This window comes from Pyrus communis, chromosome 5 (genome assembly GCF_041283825.1).
Source record: "Pyrus communis isolate YQ-2024b chromosome 5, ASM4128382v1, whole genome shotgun sequence".
In the NCBI taxonomy this organism is placed as follows: domain Eukaryota; kingdom Viridiplantae; phylum Streptophyta; class Magnoliopsida; order Rosales; family Rosaceae; genus Pyrus; species Pyrus communis.
The window spans coordinates 27,862,339-27,879,134 of record NC_142569.1 but is presented as its reverse complement, the minus strand read 5'-3'; the positions used below and the strand labels follow the sequence as shown (position 1 = coordinate 27,879,134).

The 16,796-nt window shown below is 38.6% G+C and overlaps 1 protein-coding gene and 1 long non-coding RNA gene across 2 annotated transcripts; both read left to right on the top strand.

The window, feature by feature from the left end:
- The first annotated feature begins 3,293 nt into the window (after positions 1-3,293).
- On the top strand, positions 3,294-5,624 carry LOC148697064 (uncharacterized). The gene is made up of 4 exons (XM_088693438.1): positions 3,294-3,770; positions 3,903-4,154; positions 4,450-4,782; positions 5,328-5,624. Exons 1-4 carry the CDS (start codon positions 3,294-3,296, stop codon positions 5,622-5,624), a joined length of 1,359 nt encoding a protein of 452 aa, XP_088549564.1.
- Positions 5,625-6,463: 839 nt separating this feature from the next.
- On the top strand, positions 6,464-8,157 carry LOC137736642 (uncharacterized). Its single transcript, XR_015963029.1, has 6 exons — positions 6,464-6,567; positions 6,911-6,994; positions 7,132-7,199; positions 7,286-7,490; positions 7,591-7,669; positions 7,760-8,157. It is a non-coding gene; the product is annotated as an uncharacterized LOC137736642 (long non-coding RNA).
- The last annotated feature ends 8,639 nt before the right edge of the window (positions 8,158-16,796 follow it).

Genomic DNA, 16,796 nt, shown 5'->3' with positions numbered 1-16,796 from the left:
TTGTTCTTGCGAGGAAGGAGTTGGAACATCACTGTTCTCCGATTGGTGCTCCGGTTGCTTTGGGTTCGCGGTGGTGTCCTCTTCTTGCTCTTTTTATAAAGGTTAATGTGGATGCTAGCTGGTCCAAAGTATCTAGATTGGGTTTTGCGGGGGTGGTTGCTATGAAGGCAGGAGGGTGTTTTTTGGCTGCTGCAAGATACCCTCTTAAGGCCTCATTTTCTATAGTGGCTGAGGCTTTGGCTATTTTATGAGGTTGCGAGTTGGGTGTTTCTTTGGTTGTTAATTCTATCATTTTCGAATATGATTCTCTTGAAGTGATTTCTTGTCTCAGAGGTCCTATTAATAATGGCAGTTAGGAGGCTTTCCCTCTCTTGGATCGGGTTCTTCGGTTGAGTGAGGCTTTCCAAGTCTGTCGCTAGTCTTGGGTGCCAAGATCAGCCAATTGTGCAGCGAATGTTCTTGCATCGGCTGGTATTACGGAGATGTGCAATTGTGTTTGGGTCGATAGGCCTCCATCTTCGTTAGTCCATGTCTTATGTAACGACGGTCTTCCTTGTCCTCATTAACTGTGTTTTGGTGGTGTTCGGGGTGACTCTTTTACTTTGTGGAAGTGTCTGTAGTTTGTATCCCTGTTCACTTCTTTGGTCTTGGTTGGCTCTCTCTTTGTGTTTGCCTTTGGTAGGCTTTCTTGTCCCTGTTTGGCTTCTTTGCCCTGGAATGTGAATTCCTAGTTCTCAAAAAAAAAAAAAAAAAAAAAAAAAAAAAAAAGTATGAATCCTTACCTTGTTATTGCCTAATTTGGGGGTTTTTAGGGCATGCAACAAGAGTTTGTCGTGACAAACAGGAAGTTGATATGGAAGTTGGTAGGGACGTGAGGGATTAGGAGGATGCTTTGGCGTATCAGGGCTTAGACGTAGTGGTGGACCTTCGCGGTAAAGCATTGAGATTGAACACTCGGGGTGGGGAATCAGGTCCTGCAACTGGGGGCCGAGTTAGTCCAGGACGGAGGAGGAGTGTACGTAGGAGTCACTGGGATGGTTTGAATAGAAATGGTGGGTCTTCTAAAACATCAAATAATGGGATTACACCTACTTCTAGGGACGGTAGAGATCAATATGGTGGCAAAATGGGTAGTTGTATAGATGACGAAGTGGGGAATATGAGCAGATCTTCAAGCGAGGATAGGGGAAATTTGCCTAATCAAGCACCACAGGGTAATAACCTTGTTGCACAAATCCGTTCTCAACAAATGGAAGAAGAGAAAGCAAGAAGAGCTCGAAATAAGGCATTTGATGAAGGTTTAATCGGTCCCCGGGGGGGGGGGGGGGGGGGGAAGGGGGGTGTGATCATGGATGAAGCAGTTGATGTGGTCTTTCATGCAATGCCCGTTGAGGATAGCCACATTAACTATGTTTGTGTATCGCAGGAGAATGGAAAGGAGATTGACCTAAATATTGTGGTACAATTTGGGGATAATGGGAAGAATGACTTGGGAGGCAAGGGAATGGACTCGGTAGTGCACGTCGCGTGCCTTTGAGTGACAAGAGGGGCTTTGATTTGGTTCCTATTATTGAGGCAGTAATGAAGAACCAAAAAGGACGGAAAAGACCAAATTATGAGGTGGAATATGAGGAACCTATTGAATGTTTTGAACCTCAAAGAAACCAACCCAAACAATCATCGTTGTTTTATGAGGTGGAGGAGACCAGCCTTAAAGGGTCTCCCAAGTCCCCATGAAGCTTATGTGCTGGAACTGTCAGGGTATCAGGGGTGACCTGATAGTTGATGATTTGCTGGAACATAATAGGCTCCATACCCCTGACATAGTGATTCTGTTGGAGACTAAAAACAGGAGTCATCGCTATGTTTATTTGAAGAGGAGGCTTGGGATGGAATTTATGCATGTTGTTGAACCAAGGGGAATTGCTGGTGGTATGTGCATTTTTTTGAGGAATTATGATCATGTTCTATTGGTGAAATATGCTGATTTTTCATTGAGGTTTGCGATGGGTAAAGGAATGAGCATTGGAGATTGTTTGCAATTTACGCGAGTACGGATAACAATAAAATGAAGGAGCAATGGGGAATGCTATCTCGTCGGATTGAGGTTGCAGGGGATAAATGCCTGCTTATTGGGGACTTTAATGACATAATTGATGATTCGGAGAAAGAATGAGGGAATTATAGGTCTGTCGCAAGTCGAAGAAATTTATGTGATTTTACTGTCAACAACAGGCTCTTTGACTTGGGTTTTACAGGGTACCCATTTACTTGGAGGAATAAAAGGGATGAAGGCCCTATCTAGCAACGTTTGGACCGTGGGTTAGCAACATGTGGTTGGGTTGATGTGTATCCTGAGGCGAAAATTCTTCATGAAGTCTTAGAGTCTGATCATTCCATGCTTATTTTGGACACAAAGCCATTGGTCTCGATTAGGAAGCGACAATTTATTTATGACCCACGGTGGAACAAGGTGGGGGAATGTCGTGGGGTTATAAAGAAAAATTGGAGCCGTGGGTTTGTGGGTTCTCATGCTTTTAGGGTTACGGAAAAATTGAAATGGGTTCATTGTGGATTGCAAGAATGGAGGAAATGTAATGGGTGTAATTTAAAACTTCGTATTGATATGTTGAAGAAAGACCTACGGCAAGCTTATAAAACTCCAGCATTTGCAAATGCTAATGTTCGCCATAAGGAGGTGGAGCTTAAGGCGGTGCTCAAGGAGGAAGAGAGATATTGGAGGCTTAAATCACGCACTCAATGGATTCAGGTGGGGGACAAAAACACTAAATTGTTCCATGCTCAGATGGTGAAACGGCGTAGATGTAATAAAATTATGGGTTTGGAAGATGATCAGGGTGTGTGGTAGTGGATGCGATCGCAGTTGGCTATTTTCAAAAACTTTTCATGTCTTGCAGCCCGTGTGGAGTTCTGGATATTACGGATTGTGTTGAGACTAGGCTTTCGGAGGCGGCTCGAAGCAATATTATGCGGCCGGTATTGGAGGAGGAGGTGCGGCAGATTGTTTTCCAAATACCAGTTGACAAGTCACCTGGACTAGATGGCTTTACAGGAGGCTTTTACCATGAATATTAGGTATTGTAAGGAAGGATGTTGTGGATTTGGTGAAGGCATTTTGGTTTTCTGGGAAACTATTATGGAAATTGAACCACACCCACCTGGTTCTTATTCCCAAGGTGGCTAGTTCGCGAATGATGTCACAGTTATGACCGATATCTTTGTGTAATGTGGTTTACAAGGTGATTGCCAAGCTCTTAACAAATCGTATGAAGATGGCTATGCGTCAGCTTATTAGTGCAAACCATTCGGCCTTTGTGGCTGGGAGACAATTTCAGGATAATTTATTGGTGGTGCATGAGATTTTACATTCTCTTAATCAAACCCGAGACGGTGATGAAGCTTCGGTGGCAATGAAGCTGGATATGGCGAAGGCTCATGATCGTGTGGAATGGAGTTTTTTATTGGTGATGATGAAAGCTATGGGCTTCCCAAGTGAGTTTTGTCAACGAATCGAGGAGTGCATCACTACGATGTCTTATAGTGTTTTGGTTAATAGAGCATCTACTGGATATATTCAACCACATAGAGGTCTGCGGCAAGGAGATCCTATGTCTCCGTTCCTTTTCTTGATTAGTGCTGAGGGGTTTTTGGCATTGCTACGCCGGAAGGAGGAGCAGGGAGTGTTACACGGTGTGCAGGTGGCACCTGGTGCCGTGCCTCTAATACATCTTTTCTTTGCAGACGATGCGGTTATTTTTTGTAGGGTTGAGGAGGAAGAGGTTCATGTGGTGTTGGGCGTGTTGTAGTGTTATGCAGAAGCTTCCGGTCAAATTATAAATAGGGAGAAGAGCTCGTTGTATTTTGGGGATAATTGCCCGCAGAAACGGAGGAAACAACTTGCTAGGTGTGCTAATATTATGGGACAAGATGACTTTGGCAAGTACTTGGGGATTACAGCTGACTTTGGTGCATCCAAGAAGACGGTGTTTGAGGGGGTTCGTGAGGCTTTAGAAGGGAGAATCAATGGCTGGGCTGAGCAATTCTTGTCCCCTGCAGGTAAAGAGATTCTTGTTAAAGCAGTAGAAATGGCACTGCCAAACTATGCCATGTTTTTAAGCTCCCGGTGGGCCTCTGTAAGGAGTTGGAAACGGCTATTGCTAAATTTTGGTGGCCGGGGAATAAGGAAAAAGGTGGAATGCATTGGGTCTCATGGCAGAATATGAAGCGGAGTAAGAAGACTGGTGGGTTAGGGTTCAGGGATTTATTGGCGTTCAACCTAGCTTATCTCGCAAAAATTGGGTGGCGGCTTATGCTTAATCCGGATACTTTATTAGGCCAAATTCTTAAAGAAAATATTTCCCGGATTGAACTTTTATAGAGGCTAAACTTGGGACACGTTCTTCCTGGGGGTGGAAAGGAATTTTTCAGGGGAGAAGGGTTTTGGAGAGAGGCTTAAGGTGGAGGGTGGGTGACGGCAAGAGTATCAGGGTCCGCCCGGACCCTTGGCTTCCGAGACCCCATAATTTTAAAGTTCGATCGCAACAAGGTGACATGCCATTGATGGTGGCGGACTTGATCAATGCCAACGTGGGGGTTGGGAAGACGGATGTGGTTCGGACCTACTTTGATAAGGAAGAGGGGGATATTATCTTTGGGTGGCCTGTGAGTTTAGCGGGCTGTCAGGATAGACTCATATGGCATTATTCTACTAGTGGAGCTTATACGGCTCTAACGGGATATGGAGTAGCTATGGAGAGGCAGGTCAATGGAGAGCTAGGGAGGAAAGGAAACGCGCCGGGGTGGGGGGTTGTAGGTGGGGTTTGGGGGGTGTAGTCGATGGGATGAGGTTGACCATTGTTGGATTAATATTTGGGGGTTAATAGTGCCTAACAAATTAAAGTTCTTTATTTGGCGCTGTTGTAATAATTCCCTAGCAGAGTGGGTTAATCTGATCCGCCGTAGGATGCATGTGGATAGCTTATGCATTATGTGTGGAGAAGTGGAGGAGACGGAACACCATTTGTTCTTTGAATGTGCATTCAGCTGTGTGATGTGGTATTGTTGTTCACTCCAATTAGACATGGTAAGTGTGAGAGGAAGGGACTTCCGGGAGTATTGGCAGATTCTTTGTACTTGGTTTCGCGAGAAGGACATGAGGAATTGTTACAAGAGTGTTTTTTTGTCCTTTGGCGAATTTGGAAGTGCAGGAATGAAATGATTTTTAACGGAGTCTTGTTTGATCCAATGGAGATGGTTCATTTAGTGAGAAGCAAATCCTTGAATTTTGAGCGGCTCAAGTTGTGAAGAGGAAGGAAGCTAGTGTGCATCAACCTGGGAATGAAGGGAGTTTCGCGGGGCAATTAGTTAGGTGGAGGCGACCTACTTTTGGTGTATTAAAGTTCAACTGTGATGGGGCATGGTGTGAGAAAACAAGTAAAGGCGGCTATGGGTGGGTATTGCGTGACTTTGTTGGCTTGCTGCACGCGGCTGGTGGTGCAGGAGGGCTGTTTTTCAGATCAGCGGCAATGGCTGAGGCAGCTGCCATCCGTGCTGCGCAGGTTTGTGGTGAGATGGGACTTCGCCCCAGTTTGGGGTTGAGGTGATTTTTTAAAAAGTTGCCATGAAAAAAAGCTGATAAGGATTTTGGTGTTTGGTAAACATCCCAAAACAGCTTTATTTCAAAGTTTCACATGAAAAAAAGCCAAAAAGTGGAAGCTGCATTTTGCAGCTTTGAGAAGCCGCTTATTTTTCCAAAACGCGGAGCTACAGTACCCAATTAATGAATTTTTTCAATTTACCAAAACTGCCCCCTCCTTTCTCCTTTCTCCTTCTCCCGATCCTACACTCTGCACCCTCTCCTTCTCTGTTGCAAAAAACTCCCGCCGCTGCACTCTACACCCCTCTTCCCTCCCGCCGCTGCACCTCTTCCTCCTCCTCCTTTTCGTTTCTCTCCGTCACTCTCAACGCCACACCGCTGTCGCCTTCCAGGTACCAACTACTGGACTTGCTTTCAATTTTTGCTATAATTAATTAATTAAATTTTTAGGTTAGGGTTTGGCTGCTCTTTTCTTTTGCTGCGTTGCAATTCTTCTTATCCCAGATTTTGTTTCTCGTAAAATTTCATACCCTTATTTTGGTTTTTCCATTTTTTCGATTTTGCCCTTTTCTCGCCTGTGTTCTCTTCTTCATTTCCCTGTTCTCCTCTTCCTTCTTCTTCTTCTCCTCCCATTCGTCGATTCTCCTCCCCCCACCCACCCCTCAAGGTGTGTTTTACACTTCCGATTTCGTACATAACTGATTAATTATTCATTTATTTGTTAATTTAATGTTTCTTTTGTTGTTGACTCTGTTGATTATTGAAAATCTCTTACTTTTATGGGTTGGTGATGTCTGGATTCAATTTCTTTTAGGATATTGTTTCAATTTTTAGTCAAATTTGGTGATTTAGAATGCTGGGATAAGAAGACGAAGAAGCTGAAGAACAAGAATCGGATTCACGTTTCGCACACCAAGCGTCCATTCTTCTTCTACTGCAATCTTGCCAAGGTATGTACACACACACGAAAGGACTACGGAAATGCGTTTACATTTTATCTCGCTTTCTGGGCTGTAATTCGTGTTTGGTTGCCTAGAAAGTAAAAACCCCGGGAAATAAAATTGATCGTCGTCTGTTAAGGTTTTGGTTCTTTCTTGCACTTTTTTGTTGATTCTTGATCTGATTAACATAGATTCTGTTCATTATTCACTAAAATGTCCTTACATTTTCTCTATCTTTCTTGGTTATTGCGTGTTTGGTTGCCTAGAAACTGTGGGAAAGAATTTTAATCGACGTTTGTTGGTTATTGGATGTTTCTAAAGGAGCTTTCTTGAATCTGTTATTCGGTTGCAGAGGTACATCAAGCAGTACAATGCAGTTGAGCTCTCTGCATTGGGAATGGGTACCGACAACTTGTTCGATCTTCCTCCTTCCCATGTATATTTGTTTATGTTATTTTTCCGTCATCGACAATATTGGCTGCAGATTTCTTAGTGTTAATTAGAGCAGCCATGGTTTTAATTTGCATCAAGTTTCAGCATTTTGTTCTAATTTGTGAAAGTTATTTGGTACAGCCATTCCTACTCTGATCACAATTGCTGTGCTGAGAGTCTCAAGAGCAATGGAGTTGCTGTCGAGAAGAGTAAGTCGATATTTGACTAGTGTTTGATTTCCAGTACTGTTTTGATGAACATAATGGTTAATCCTTTGGCGATAATACTGGAACAGGCATAAGCACCTCTACTGTTGTCTCGAAGCTGGATGGCGAAGATGGACGGATTGTGTTGAAGGCTCAGGTTCGTTATTTTCTTTGAGCTAAAGAAGGAAATTAGTTGATGGTCTTAAGCAGCTTGGTGTGGATGCTGATTGTTTTCTTGGAACAAACTGCCCTCCTGTCCGTGTGATTGGAAAGGGAGGCCTTCCAGGGGGGAAGGTGTGGTTTGCATTGTCTTGTATATTTATGGTTGTTCTGTAATGCCTGCAGTTTTGATGCACTTAATCAATTCAATCCACACTTTATCTGTTGTTTTCAGGTGAAGCTCTCTGGATCAATTAGTAGTCAGTACTTGACTGCTTTGCTTATGGCAGCTCCTTTGCACTGAACTAAGAAAGGTTCGTTTTAGTTGGCTGCCCTCACACTTGATAGTCCCACACCTTCATATGCTTATTACTTCTCTAACATTTTTCGGACCTAAATTTCAGCTGGGAGCAACTGTTGAAGAGGGACCAGATTACTGCATAATCACACCGCCAGAAAAATTAAACGTGACAGCAATAGACACGTATGATGACCACCGAATGGCCATGGCTTTCTCTCTTGCTGCCTGTGGAGACGTTCCAGTTACTCTCAAGGATCCCGGTTGTACCAGAAAAACATTCCCCGATTACTTTGAAGTCCTCAGGAAGTTTACCAAGCATTGAACAGCGGTTATAAGATATATTTATCTGTAGATAGGGAGAGAGAGGGATCGTCCTTGTGCCTCTACAGCCAAAGCAGTGCAGATGGAAGCCACACTTGTTTCAGTTTCTCTTTATTCCCCTATAATTTTGGATGATTTGTATTTGCGAGTTGAGCTCGTTATTAAGAAATAGAATAGCGGCAAGTTTGATGAATGCATCTAATTAGATTACTTTTAAGTACATTAACAATATTGTACTAATGAATTCTAACTATTCAGTCTAAAATATTTCAATTGAAGTAGTTTGTCATACTAATTAATATTTAAGATAAAGTTTATAAATATGTTTGTTTTACAAATAAAGTATATTTAGTAATTCACCTTTATTGGTTAAGAAAATTAAATTAATGGCACATCTAGTATTATACCCTTTTTGGTCATTTTACACAGTCACAGCTGTTTTACATAAAAGTTTACCAAACACTATCATACTGCTTTTTTTTCCAAAAGCACTTTCACAAAAAAGTTTACCAAACACTCTGCTGGCTTTTTTTCACAGCCGCTTTTTTTCACAGCACAACAGAAGCAGCTTTTTTTCAAAGCACAGCAATACCAAACCAGCCCTTCATGATGTGGAGATTGAGTCTGATTCTCAATGGCTAATTCAAATGATCAATGGAATTTATGGGATTGATGCTACGTTGGAATGCTTTATTTATGATATCAGCCAGTTAGTATCTCAAAATGGAAGGGTGAGGTTTTTGTTTGTTAAGCAGAATGGAATTGCTGCTGTCCACGCTGTGGCCTCATATGTTGCCTCACCTAGAGGTACTTTTCGTTGAGATGCTCTGAGTCCTGAGTTTTTATTTAATATTTTAGCGAAAAATGTAAACGTTTCTATTCATCTTTAATAAAGTTTACTTTTGACAAAAACAAAAAAAAAAAAAAAAAAAAACAAAAAAGAAGAAGAAAGATGGCCTCTCCATATATCATCTTCTCTCTTCTGTGCTAAGAATTTTTATCACCATGTACTCCACAATGTCATACGCTAACAATGTTCGCTAGGAAACCATATTTTTATATCACTTTTAGTATTACGTAACACATAATAATGTGTGCATGTCAATTAATTAATTATTACTTTTTTATGATGACCAATTATCTTATTTGGTGTTAATTATAAGCATTACTTGTCATGTTAAAATAACGTACAAATATATGACCTCCCTTGTGTCACTTTGTCATTCTACAAGTATACTTACTAGTAAACAGAGCATGAAATATGACGCACATAAAGATAATATGCATTATTTTCTTTATGTTTATGTTTGGACCAAGAACTTTCAATGTTCCATGCAATGAATTTTAGATTTATTTGTTACGAATACACTACAAGGAACTAACAATTAATGAACTTCTCAAGAATTACAAAGGTTAGTATTAAACACTACGTCAAACTTTTATAGAGCGTCCCTGCTAAATTTAGCTTAAGTTCCTCGTAACATTACTGTTTGTGGTGACATGTATATAACACTTAATTAGAGCTTGTGTATCACATAGGCTTCCCTTTTTTTTTTCATTGTGAACGTGAGAGTAGAAATTTCAAATTGAAATATCTATTCTTCTTTTAATTTGCAGACGATATTTTACTGTTTACGAGTCTACATTGCAAAGAGGGGGATTCTAAGAATAAACATAAATATCCTAAGGTCCCGTTTGGTATTACCTTTTTTTATTAAAAACTACTTTAATTTAAAGTTAATCACTAAAAAAATATTTGGCAAAAATAAAAATATCTTACTTATTTTAAAAACAATGGTCTCCAAACAGTAGCTTTTAAGAGCAGCATGTAGGTTGCTTTTGAAAGCTGGTTTAATAAAAAGAGGAACTGAGTCTTTAATGAATTTTGTTATTTTCTGAAATACCCTCATTAATTTAAAAAATGACATTATTTATCCTTCTAGACACATTGTGTCCTTAGAGAACAAAGTGACTACCACCACCTCCCACAACAGACCCTAACTTCTTACACCACCATTGCCATTACCATCATAACCATAGTTGCCAGCACACCACACCATAATCGCTCTGCCACCACACCACTACAACCACCATCACAACAGTACTCGCTACCACTACAACCACAACTGCCACTACCATAGTTGCCGCCAACACCACCGCCACGACCATAATGACAACGACGACTGCCACTACCATCGTTGCCGCCATCGACACCACCACCACAAACACAACTGCCACCACTACCACCACCATCATCATTGTCGCTGCCCCTACTACCATTGTTACCTCTGCAGCTCAACCACCACACCTCTTTATTGGTACCACCATAGGTCCACAACCATTGCCCTCGCCACCGTTGTCATCGTCATCACACACTATCATTTCCATTTTTGTCATTTTATACAATTATATCACTTGTACATTAAAATTTACTGAATACTTTACACTATTTTTCATACTTACAATAATTTTAAAAATACGTTTATCAAACGCTCAACTGCTTTATTTTAGAACTAATTATTCTTAAAACACAACAGAAGTAGTTTTTAAATAACCACAACAATTCCAAACTAGAACTAAGACCCAGCTTTCCATTTTCAAAGTTTTTTTTTTATTGGAGTTATTTCACAATTTCTGAAACATAATTTAGAATTCATATATATATATATATAACTTTTTGGATATTCTCGAACTTTTTTCGTATATGCAATTTATATACATAAATTGAATTAATAGTGTAGTATATTAATATATTTATTATTTAATATATATAGGAAAAATTAGTATCCGGTCCCTAGTTACTAATGTCAGTGTTCTAAAAATTAGCCTAGGTGGCCACCTAGGCGTTGGACAGTGACCGACCGCCGCGATTAACTATTAATCGGTTGCAAAATCAGAAAATGTATTAGACAGATGCCCAGGTGGGATTAGACGGGTCTAGGCGGAGCTATACAAGTCTGGAAGGGGCTGGGCAGAAGTTAGGTGATGTATATTTAAACTAACCTAAATGATTGATTAATTTAAACCAAATTAAACTCGCAAGCGCACGAATCAATTGTAGAAATATATGCAAATACGAGGTCAATCCCATAGGGATTGCTTTAAAACCAATTTAACCGATTAATCACGCTAGACTTATTTAAACAAACAAAAAATAGATTGAATTGAATAATTGAGTAATTGATTAAAACTAAAATTAACAAGAAAAAGAAAAGACAATTAACAAAATCAAACACACGATACAAGATGAATCCACCAATAACAATCCTATTTACTTTTCCTAGAGCCAATTACCATGCCAATGTTAAAGGTTGTTCCTTCTAAGGTATGAATTAATCCGTGGTCAGGCATCAACTCTTATATCTCTACATGATAATTATATCCTATTGGTTAGGCATACAATTTAACACATAAAAACCCATTAAGCATAGAAGAATCATCTCAACCAAGTAGGACTAGCTTGATATTGGTCATCCTCACTAGTTTGTCTACTCTTCTTAATCTTAGTTCCAATAAACCTAATTGATATTGGTCATCCTCATAGATTTATCTAAATCTTTAGATGAAAAATTCCTAAATGTGATCGGTCATTAGAAACTCGAACCTAGAATAAAATACCCACAAACATTAAGAATCTAACATGGCAAATAATTGGATAATAACTAACAAAGTATTTTGCAAATATTCATGTCATGGCTTCATCATAAACCTTAGAAAATAACTTAGTTACACATAGAAATAAAAATAAAAGAAAGATAGAACCCGGAATCCATGGCAAAGCACGTCCCTAAGCTCTTCTTCACTTGTTGCGGAGATGGTAAATGGTAGTATGGTGCGGTGGTATGGGTTATGCGGGGGTGGATGGATGGATCATAGATTAGAGAGAGCTTAGGGACCTTATTTATACTAGAAAAACCCTAAAAGGTCTAGGAGAAAGTCTCCTAAAATAAAACAAACTCCTAAATAATTAATGAGACAAACTAGGAAAGAATCCTTCTTGACTTGGGAAACACGGCATCTGATTTGCACGCCATATTTGGGGTCGATTTTTCTTTTGGAAAATTCTGTAAAAATATGGGAAACATAGCTTTATCTCTTATCTTTCCAGGAATATATCGCAAGTCACTAGGAAAAATCGGGAAAGCCTTCAAATCTTCATTCTCCTACAGCTGCGCAATTCTGAAGGGAAAACAACTTCTGCGGAATTGATTTGTAAAACTGGAATGAACGACTCCATGGAAAATTATGAAATTTGGACACAATGATCTTCAGTTTCTTAGCTTCCTTCTCCAATTAGCCTTGCATCAAAACTCCTCCGGAAAGTCGAATTATCACCAAAAACTTCGTAAGTGCACAGAATGGCTGAAACTGAGAAAATGAAAGTAATAAGGTTCTTTTATAATCAATTCCTTAACAAAACTTAGGGATAATTAATATGAAAATATGATAAATAATGCACCTATCAAATACCCCCAAACTAAACTTTTGCTAGTCCTCGAGCAAAACAAAAATAAAAGACAAGGAAAACAATAGACCTTCCATAAATTAGCCTCAAAGCAATCAAGAGACAGTCACCAAACTTAAGAAAATTAAACATTTTTTAGAATAAAATTAACCAAACCCTACACAACATTCTCAAGTGTAATGAGTGAAATAACCAATATCAATACAACTTACTCAACCCGGATAGGTATATGCAAACCAAAGCTTCAATTTAAAATCCTCTACCATGAATATCACTCACATAAAAAAATCACACATTAAAGGGCAAAGTGTTTCACTCAAATCATGATAAGCAATATAAAACCCCATAAGCTTGCTCATCATATCAACTCTCCACTAATGTAAATCAATGCAACACCAAAGATCAAAGGTCTTTACAAGGGTTGTAACGATAGGCTAGGGTATGAGATATCAAAGAAAGGATATGGAAAATCTAAAGCTTAAGAAATACCAAGATATCTTCGTTATGTACTTCGGTTGGTCCTCTTTAAAACTTGGATCTTCTATTATTGGGGTCCAGGACTCATGATGTAGGGATGAAACAATTTAAAACTCTTCTTTCCTAACTTCTTTGCTATATATATACAAAGTTTTTTTTTTTTCTTTTCGGAAATAAAGATAATACTACACATGGTACCTCGGTACACACCATTTTTTTTTATGTAGAACCCAACCTTCATCTTCATTGACGTCCACTTGATATCTCCTAAGCTATGGGTATGGCTAATATAGGTTAAATAGGTAAGGATAAATATGGGTAATGAAAGAAAAGGCTAAGTGTTTGGCTTCAAAAGGTAACTAGGGATAATATAACACAAAAGTTGGTTAGAAAGGCTCAAACGATCCAAACATGGCCTTAATCATCTCTCTAATGTTGCATGACTTAGGATTTCGCCTCGAGTGATGTTGAAGCAAGTCTAGTGAATAATAATGTTGTCATGAAACTCACAAGAAAGAATATGTAAGAGGCTCAAAATCTCACAAGGGTTCAATAAGTTTTCACTTAAAATCCACGTATAATTATCTAAGTTAAAAGCTAATCATACTAACATTGGTTATTTGTATAAAATAAACTTGAGAATGATCATGTAAGAATCTGATTAACCATACAAAACAATTGAAATTTTACATAAAAAGAACCAATTCAAATAAGTTTGTAACCTAGAAGAAAGCAAATTATTATCTTTGACTTATGGAATGTCAAACTAAAAGAAAACGACTGAAGAAAAATAAAATCTTTTTGAATTTTTGACATTTTTTGCTAATAAAAATAACTAAGATTACACTAAACTAGCAGATAAAAAGAAAACAAAAGAAACTAAAGACAAAATTAAATAAAAGAAAAGGACAACCAAAAGCTAATTAAGGTCCAGCAATTTGAAATTCATGCACATGAAAGATATCCAACTTAAAACTTACGTGACCTTCAAACCGAAAATATTTTTGTTTATTGTTTTGAAACCTACAATCCCCACACCCAAACTTAAATTAAACATTGTCCTCAATGTTTAGAACAAAGAAAAGATAACAAATAACACATCTAAAGAGAGGGTGTGAAAACTTCCCCGGATTTTTCATTGGAGCATGAATGAACAACATTGACCATGAGACGTCATGCCTTGTAACGTACTCCCCCCCCCCCCCCCCCCCCACCCCCCACAACAAAAAAAAACTGGATCATTGCAGACTACCGTGCCTGAGAGCATTAAAGGAATTAAAACTGATTCCAACAAAAAACAAACTAAAATGAAAAATTACAAAAATAAAGGAAAAGTTTAGAAAACTTGGGTTGCCTCCCAAGAAGCGCTTCTTTATAGTCATGAGCTAGACCATGCTGAAATTAAATCAAGAATGGCGGATCATTCAAATGAGGAACCACTCCATGAATCTTCTTCTTGTTCCTTTTCTTCCATCTTGTAGCTTTGAAATTTGGTGTTGATACAAGGCAATGAGGCACTGCATACTTTTGCTTCTTCTTCAATTTCAACGCTCGAGACTTCATTCTCTTCTTCACTTTTTTTGGTTGTCTCTTCCACCATATCTTGGCCAACGGACTGAAAGTGAGTTGAGCATGCATAACTTCAGTTTTTGGCTCAATTCCAAACTCTCTTCCATAATTCGAGCAGTGGACTTCAAAAGGATCCTTGGAAGAACTTAGAATGAAAGAATCATCAACATTTGGTTCAATGGAATCTATCATGTAGCACTCTGTAACACTTGATAGAGGTGGACTTGGTTCAAACAATTGAAAATCCAACTTGTCGCATCCCTTGTCTCTATCTCTGTCGTCTCCCTCCTTTCGGCTTACTAACTCGATGTTTGGCTCCTCTCTATGTGGATTCGTGAAGCCTTGCAGAATAGGAAACTCCTCTTCATAAGAAGGAATTTTAGGAAGTGGTGTGGCATCATTGTCTTCGTCTTCTGCTGCCATTTTGGTTAGTTCACCAAGCTGGTTGTACATCTTTTCCTCACTTTCGAGTTTTTCAGTTGCATTGACTTGTTACATGGCACACACTTCGCTCAATGGGATTAGCTTCAGGTTCGCTTGAAAATATTTCTCTATCTCTTTCTCTCAATATCGCAGCAAGTTGTCCAACTTGCTTCTCCAATTTTGCTATTGCATGAGCGTGTGCTTGCTCCTCTTGTTAGAACTCTTGTTGGAACGCTCACTGCCCTTGTTAGAGAGCTTGCAAAATTTGAGAGGCGGATTGTTGGTGTTGTGTATTAGCTTGAACCATCAATGAAAAAGTTTCTACCCATGAAGGCTTCATGGATTCCACGGGTGTGGCTTCTTGTACAAATTCTGAAAATTGAGAACTAGAAGGCCAATATTCCATTGGAAATTGTTGATAAGCCATCTCTTTTCTCCTACAGAAAACAAGTCAAAAAGTAAAAAAAACTAACAAATTAAAAATAAAACAAAAAATAAAAACTGCCGGGAAATATTAACAGAGGAATGGAAAGTAAACCTAATGACTAACAGGGAACCATTAAAACTTGCGGCAAATTTAGTAAGGCGCAATAAGGAATTTCAAAACTAAACACTTGCGGCAAATTTTATTTTTATTTTTATTTTTTTTTGTAATAATATAAAACAGAAGATAGAAAGAAGGAAAAATAAAAGTTAGTAAAGCGTAATCAACAAATTGGGATTAAGGAGCAATCCTCAGCAACGGCGTCAAAAACTTGATGTATATTTAAACTAACCTAAATAATAGATTAATTTAAACCAAATTAAACTTGCAAGCGCATGAACAATTGTAGAAATATATGCAAATACAAGGTCGATCCCACAGGGATTGCTTTAACACCAATTTAACCAATTAATCACGCTAGACTTAATTAAACAAATAAAGGATAGATTGAATTGAATAATTGAGTAATTGAGTAATTGATTAAAACTAAAATTAACCAGCAAAAGAAAAGACAATTACCTAAATCAAACACACGATACAAGAAAACCTAAGGTTATGAATCCACCAATAACAATCCTATTTACTTTTCCTAGAGCCAATTACTATCCAATTACCATGCCAATGTTAAAGGTTGTTCTTTCTAAGGTATGAATTAATCCGTGGTCAGACATCAACTCTTGTATCTTTACATGATAATTATATCCTATTGGTTAGGCATACAATTAAACACATAGAAACCCATTAAGCATAGAAGAATCATCTCAACCAAGTAGGACTAGCTTGATATTGGTCATCCTCACTAGTTTGTCTACTCTTCTTAATCTTAGTTCCAATAAACCTAATTGATATTGGTCATCCTCATAGATTTATCTAAATCTCTAGATGCAAAATTCCTAAAGGTGATCAATCATTAGAAACTCGAACCTAGAATAAAATACCCACAAAGATTAAGAATCTAACATGGCATGTAATCGGATAATAACTAACAAAGTATTTTGCAAATATTCATGTCATGGCTTCATCATAAACCTTAGAAAATAACTTAGTTACACATAGAAATAAAAATAAAAGAAAGATAGAACCCAGAATCCATGCCAAAGCATGTCCCTAAGCTCTTCTTCACTTATTGCGAAGATGGTGAATGGTAGTATGGTGCGGTGGTATGGGTTATGCAGGGGTGGATGGATGGATCATAGATTAGAGAGAGCCTAGGGACCTTATATACTAGAAAAACCCTAAAAGGTCTGGGAGAAAGTCTCCTAAAATAAAACAAACTCCTAAATAATTAATGAGACAAACTAGGAAAGAATCCTTCTTGACTTGGGGAACACAGCATCTGATTTGCACGCCATATTTGGGGTCGATTTTTCTTTTGGAAAATTCGGTAAAAATATGGAAAAC

Bases quoted from the DNA above. Each gene is read 5' to 3' on its own strand.
- LOC148697064 (XM_088693438.1), top strand. From the start codon at position 3,294: ATGGCTATGCGTCAGCTTATTAGTGCAAACCATTCGGCCTTTGTGGCT. The intron at 3,771-3,902 runs GTTATTTTTTGT...AATTGCCCGCAG, and splicing joins TTTTCTTTGCAGACGATGCG to AAACGGAGGAAACAACTTGC. The intron at 4,155-4,449 runs GTAAGGAGTTGG...GGAATTTTTCAG, and splicing joins TAAGCTCCCGGTGGGCCTCT to GGGAGAAGGGTTTTGGAGAG.